Here is a 6,000-nt window from a genome sequence, read left to right as displayed (position 1 = left end):
GAAATGGAAAGTGTGAGTGAGGGAGGCGAAGAGAGAGAGGGAGACAGAGGATCCGAAGCGCTCTCTGTGCTGACAGCAGAGAGCCCGATGTGGGGCTCAAACTCATGAACTCGAAGATCATGACGTGAGCTGAAGTCCCACACTTAACTGACCGAGCCACCTAGGTGCCCCTTATTTTTAATTTTTTTAATGTTTATTTTATTTTTGAGGGAGAGGGAGACAGACAGAGAATGAGCGGGGGAGGGGCAGAGAGAGAGGGAGACACAGAATCTGAAGCAGGCTCCAGGCTCCCAGCTGTCAACACAGAGCCCAACGAGAGGCTTGAACTCACGGACTGTGAGATCATGACCTGAGCCGAAGTCAGATGCTTAACAAACTGAGCCACCCATGTGCCTATAGACTTGTATTTAAATTATCTGTTCTGTCCTTTGAAAATAAATCTATACAACAAACAAAACAATTATTTAGTTCAGGTTTTGAGCTCATAACTCCTTTCAAAAACAGATCAGAGATTAAAAACTTTGTTTTGGGGGCGTCTGTATGGCTCAGTCGGTTAATCATCTGACTTCAACTCAGGTCATGATCCCCTGGCTCACGAGTTGGGGCGCACCAGGCTCTCTGCCTGGAGCCTGCTTCAGATCCTCTGTCTCCCTCTCTCTGCCCCTCCCCCATGCTCGCTCGCGCACTCTCTCTCTCAAAAATAAACATTAAGAAATTTTTAAAAACCCAAAACTTTCAGTCTTGCAACTTTTTTTCTTTTTAAGCTTACGTAAGTTTAAGTAATATCTACACCCAACGTGGGACTAGAACTCACGACCCGGAGATCAAGGGTCATATGTTCTTCCGACTGAGCCAGCCGGGCACCCCATAGTGCACCTTCTTTAACAATTATTGGTATAAAAGAGTCCCCCTGACTCCCACTACCTTAATGCCCATTTCCACAACCTAGTGGACTTTCATTTAAAAACAGTATAAAAGGGGCGCCTGGAAGGCTCAGTCCATTAAGCATTCGACTCTTGATTTCAGCTCAGGTCATGATCTCAAGATTGTGCGAGCGAGTCCTGAGTTGGGGTCTGCACTGATAGCACAGAGGCTGCTTGGGATTCTGTCTCCCTCTCTCTGCCCTTCCCCTCTCCCTCTCTCTCTCAAAATAAATAAATAAGCATTAAAAAAAACAGTATAAAATGAATCGAAAAAATGACCATTAACCATGTATTGCTGAGCTAGCATATGATGGGACTAGTTTATGGGGCCTGACAAGAAATGGGTTACAAATTCCTTTTGCTGGAGCACATTAGAGGAGATGAATTTCTGGAGATGAAATATGCAGTTTTCTCCAGGCTACAAACTTAACTATAGTGTATCAGGCTCAAGTAATTTTTTTAAAAAATGTTTGTTTGTTGGGGCGCCTGGGTGGCGCAGTCGGTTAAGCGTCCGACTTCAGCCAGGTCACGATCTCGCGGTCCGGGAGTTCGAGCCCCGCTTCAGGCTCTGGGCTGATGGCTCAGAGCCTGGAGCCTGTTTCCGATTCTGTGTCTCCCTCTCTCTCTGCCCCTCCCCCGTTCATGCTCTGTCTCTCTCTGTCCCCAAAATAAATAAACGTTGAAAAAAATTTAAAAAAAAATGTTTGTTTGTTTATCTATTTAGACAGAGAGAGAGAATGGGTGTGGGAGGGGCAGAGGGAGAGAGAGAGAGAGAGAATCCCAACTCAGGACCCGAACCGAAATCACGAGTAGGTGGCTCAACCCACTGAACGACCCGGGCACCCCCATGCTCAAGTTATTAACACAGAATTTGTGCCCCCTAAGCTAAGTGGGCAAAATGGGGCTGACATCATAGCTTACCATCAATTTTGATAAACACTCCTTACTTTATGTGAGATTAGAAAGAAAAAAAAACGCGTGTGGGGGTGAGTATACTCCTACATGCATGTACATAAACACAAACATATACATATAAAGTCATACTGGGTTTGTTATTCATACGGCTGCTCAGTGGACTGTCTCCTGGGGCCTCTCGCCCTTCCCTTCAAGTATTTCGATTCGAGGCTGAAGAAAGGACAAGGTCTCTAGTCCGGTTTAAATTTGAGCCGCTTCACCCGGGACCGGAAGGATAGGTGGATCCGGTTGCCCCACCGGCTTCATTATACCTATACACACATCCTGTCCCGACGGCAGAACCACCTAGGTCGGGGGAAGGGATTTGCCGACGTACCCGGAACTGTTTCCAAGGTTTCTTCACATTCGGTGGTGGCGCGACGGCGGGCTCTGGGATCCGAAGCAACCGAGATCTCCCTTAGCTCGCGAGAGCGCTCCCTTCTCTAGCGACTGAGGGGACCCGGCGGCTCGGGGAACCCGGCGGCGGCGATGGCTCCGGTGTCGCGTTCGCGCAGCCCGGAGGGGGAGGCCTCGGGCTTTGGGGGGAAGCGTCGCAGTTTGTCCAAGAGCCCTAAGCCCAGCAAATCCGCCCGCTCCCCGCGGGGCCGCCGCTCCCGCTCGAGCTCTCGCTCGCACTCTTGCTCTCGGTCTGGGGACCGGAATGGTGTCAGCCATCAGCTAGGTGGCTTCAGCCAAGGGTCCCGAAACCAGTCTTACCGATCCCGCTCGCGGTCACGCTCCCGAGAGCGGCCCTCGGCGCCGCGGGGCAGCCTCTTCACTTCGGCCTCATCGACCGCGTATTATGGCGGCTACTCACGCCCCTACGGGAGCGACAAGCCGTGGCCTAGCCTTCTGGACAAGGAGAGGGAGGAGAGCCTGCGGCAAAAGTGAGTGACACGGGCACGCCTTCTCTTGCGGGAGCCCACCTGCCTCCGGAGTCGGACTTTCGGTTCGCCGCCCCCCCCCCCCGCCCCCTTCTGACAGTCCGCAGTTCGCTCTCTGCCTGCCTGGCTCCCGTTTCCGTCCCTTCTGTCCACCCACCACGACGCCTTTTTTCGCCCTTTTCTTCCCTTCGGTTTTCACCCCTCCCCGCGGCCCCTTCATTCAGCGCCCTGGTGTCTCCTATCTCTGGCTCCTGGCGTACAGCGCTGCTGTGCAGAGCCTCAGACCTAACGGGATTACAGTATTTACTTGGTTTTGTCATTATTACGTGTAAAGCATGCTTTTTTTTTTTTTTTTTCTTTTGTAAATGTTTACTTCTGAGCCGGAGAGAGAGAGAGAGAGAGCGCGCGCGGGCGCGAGTGGAGGGAGGGGCAGAGACTGGGAGAAAGAGGACCTGAACGGGGCTCCGTGCGGGCTGACGGCAGGCGGCGGGATGCGTGGGGCTCGAACTCGCGAGCGGAGCCGAAGCCTTAACGGACTGAGCCATCCAGGTGCCCCCGTGGAGCGGGCTTTCATTTGGCACTGGGTTGAGCTCATGGAATAGAACGGCCCCGTTTTGTTGATCACAAAGTTAGCAGAGTGCCTAGCACTTTGTAGGCGCAGAACCATTGCTCGTTGAATGATGGGACGGGTTGGAGGTGATAACGGGATGTGGAAGCGGAAACGTTTGGCGGAGAGGTGGGAAAGCTTTGAGGTCAAAGAGTTTATCTCGGAGAGGAGAAAAACCTCTGAGACTGAGACGATTGCATGTAGGGAAAGTGATCGGCGGAACTGTTGATTAGGCTACACTGAAAAGGGTCTTGTTAAATGGTTTCTAGTTTGGCCATGAAAAACGGGGTCAGGGCGAAATCAAGTGTCCTCTCAGGAGAGTGAGTATTGGAGAGGGAAAGTGAATCGTTTGAGAAAGAGAAAGGAAAAAAGGTTATAATTATTGCTGTGTAAGCCTTCATAGCTGATGCTTATTGACTGTTAAGTTATGCTAGGCACTATATTAAGTGCTTTACCTGTACTGTATTGGAAAAGAAATTGAAAAGTTTCACAGGCATTGAGGAGGAGGTTAAGGTTCCGACCGCGGGGAGAGGTCTCCATAAATCTTTTTCTTCCAAGAATGGGAAGTAATAAAGCATTGATGAAGAGGACAGGCTCCAGGATCAGACTGCCTGAGTTTGAAGCTCTGCTTTATTATTATTATTATTATTATTATTATTATTATTATTAACTTTGATTATCTTTATAAGCAGTGTGCACTTTTATCCACACACATTTTGGGTTGTTTTTTTTTTTTAATTATTATTGAAGCCCCGTTTTGCTGCTTAATAGTTGTGTGACCTTGAGCATGTTTCTTAACTTCCCTGAGCTTTATTTCTTAACCATTTAAATCTTTTTTTTTTTCAACGTTTATTTATTTTTGGGACAGAGAGAGACAGAGCATGAACGGGGGAGGGGCAGAGAGAGAGGGAGACACAGAATCGGAAACAGGCTCCAGGCTCTGAGCCATCAGCCCAGAGCCCGACGCGGGGCTGGAACTCACGGACCGCGAGATCGTGACCTGGCTGAAGACGGACGCTTAACCGACTGCGCCACCCAGGCGCCCCATTTCTTAACCATTTAAAAAAAGATAAAATTAGTGCCAAGGCTTTTAGGGTTGTTGTAATGATTTAGTGCCTGGAACCTAATAAATAGTCGTTGAGTGTTAGGTCTTAGAGTTTCCTGCATGGAAGCAGAAACGATAAAAACAGTGCTGACTTAGGTTGGAGACCTACCTCTCCAAATTAAATTTGTCAGCAAGTTATCTCCTGGCTGTGTTAGAAAGCAACCAGCTTCTTACCGGACAACCCTCACCAAAAGATGTCAGAACTTCTTGGATGAAATTTGCATTTGTACACTTAGGAGATGAATAATTTATCTTAAGAGTACAGATGAAGCTGGTGGCAGTGGGGATGAGAACTTGACTGTTCCTACAGCGTGTCATTCTTCCCCCTGTATGCATATATTCCAAGTTGGGTTATATATGACCCTTTTAATTTTTTTTTTAACGTTTATTCATTTCTGAGAGAGTGAGCAGAGGAGGAGCAGAGAGAGAGGGAGACACAGAATCCGAAGTAGGCCCCAGGCTCTGAGCTGTCAGCACAGAGCCCGGTGCGGGGTTCAAACTCACTGACCGTGAGATCATGACTGAGCTGAAGTTGGATGCCCAACCGACTGAGCCACCCATGCGCCCCTAAGTATGACCCTTTTAGGCTGTTTCTTCGAAAGGGAAACCTGAGTCTAATTCTGCATGATTATAATACCTTTTCCCCTGAATAAAGATGTAAAAACTAGTATATTCAAGCAATCAAATCAATTTATTTTGTAAAAGTTTGTTTTTTGTCTTTTTTAACAAATGGAGTCACAAGCAGCTAAACTTTGAGGAATTGAGCCTTAGTTTTTTGGGTTTGTTTATGAGCAAAACTAAAAGGAACCACAACATAAAAATTTTTTTCATGTCCTCCAAGAGTAGATGGAGGATATATCCCTTTTCCAAAAAGGAACTAAAGGGAAAATAGAGAAAACAAACCCCGTATCGCATTGAGGGCAGTTTTAGTCAAAATAAAACTTTTCTTTCACTTTCAGAGCTCTCTTTATTTTCTACTTCTAATGCTTCATTTTTATTTTCTTTACTAATTCCTGAGTTTCTGAACATGGGTTTGATTAAATCAAAAGTAGAGATTGCTCTTTACTCTCATAAATGTGTATAAACAAAGAAGTTATTTCCAAATAGAAAACTGTTTGTGCCACTATTGCAGAAGATGAAATGAGCAGTTAGGAGCTGTGTCATACATGAGGTAGAACAGATGCACTTGACAGTCTTTTAGGCTGTCTGGCCTGGACTCTCAGGCTCTCTATAGTCTGTACCATTTAATAGTACTGTCGAGAACATGAGATCATAAATGTTGAGTTTACACTTAATTTATTAATTTAAATTTTAAAACGTAAAGGGAAAACAGAACTTAACTGGACCCCTTTGAATTGATTATCGATTTAGGAGACAGTTTGGCCATGGAGTTAATAATTTGTATGCCTGTATCTTCTAGGAGATTAAGTGAGAGAGAGAGGATTGGAGAATTGGGAGCTCCTGAAGTATGGGGACTTTCTCCAAAGAATCCAGAACCAGAGTAAGTGACTTGAAAATATACTTTTA

At 46.9% G+C, this 6,000-nt stretch overlaps 1 protein-coding gene across 3 annotated transcripts in view; it reads left to right on the top strand.

Moving 5' to 3' along the window:
- The first annotated feature begins 2,181 nt into the window (after nucleotides 1-2,181).
- The window catches only part of LOC123595198 (NFKB activating protein), a 51,466-nt gene continuing 47,647 nt past the window's right edge, over nucleotides 2,182-6,000 (top strand). Inside the window, exons 1-2 of one of the 3 annotated variants that reach the window (XM_045472577.1) lie at nucleotides 2,182-2,764; nucleotides 5,894-5,974. In XM_045472577.1, coding sequence (XP_045328533.1) covers nucleotides 2,367-2,764; nucleotides 5,894-5,974 — 479 coding nt within the window. In that variant the 5' untranslated portion in view covers nucleotides 2,182-2,366. The remainder of the gene's footprint in view (nucleotides 2,765-5,893; nucleotides 5,975-6,000) is intronic. The other 2 variants (XM_045472576.1, XM_045472578.1) reach the window with 2 other exon arrangements.

Source organism: Leopardus geoffroyi, chromosome X (assembly GCF_018350155.1).
Source record: "Leopardus geoffroyi isolate Oge1 chromosome X, O.geoffroyi_Oge1_pat1.0, whole genome shotgun sequence".
Lineage (NCBI taxonomy): Eukaryota > Metazoa > Chordata > Mammalia > Carnivora > Felidae > Leopardus > Leopardus geoffroyi.
The sequence above is the reverse complement of the archived record's forward strand: the minus strand, read 5'-3'. Positions and strand labels throughout refer to the sequence as shown.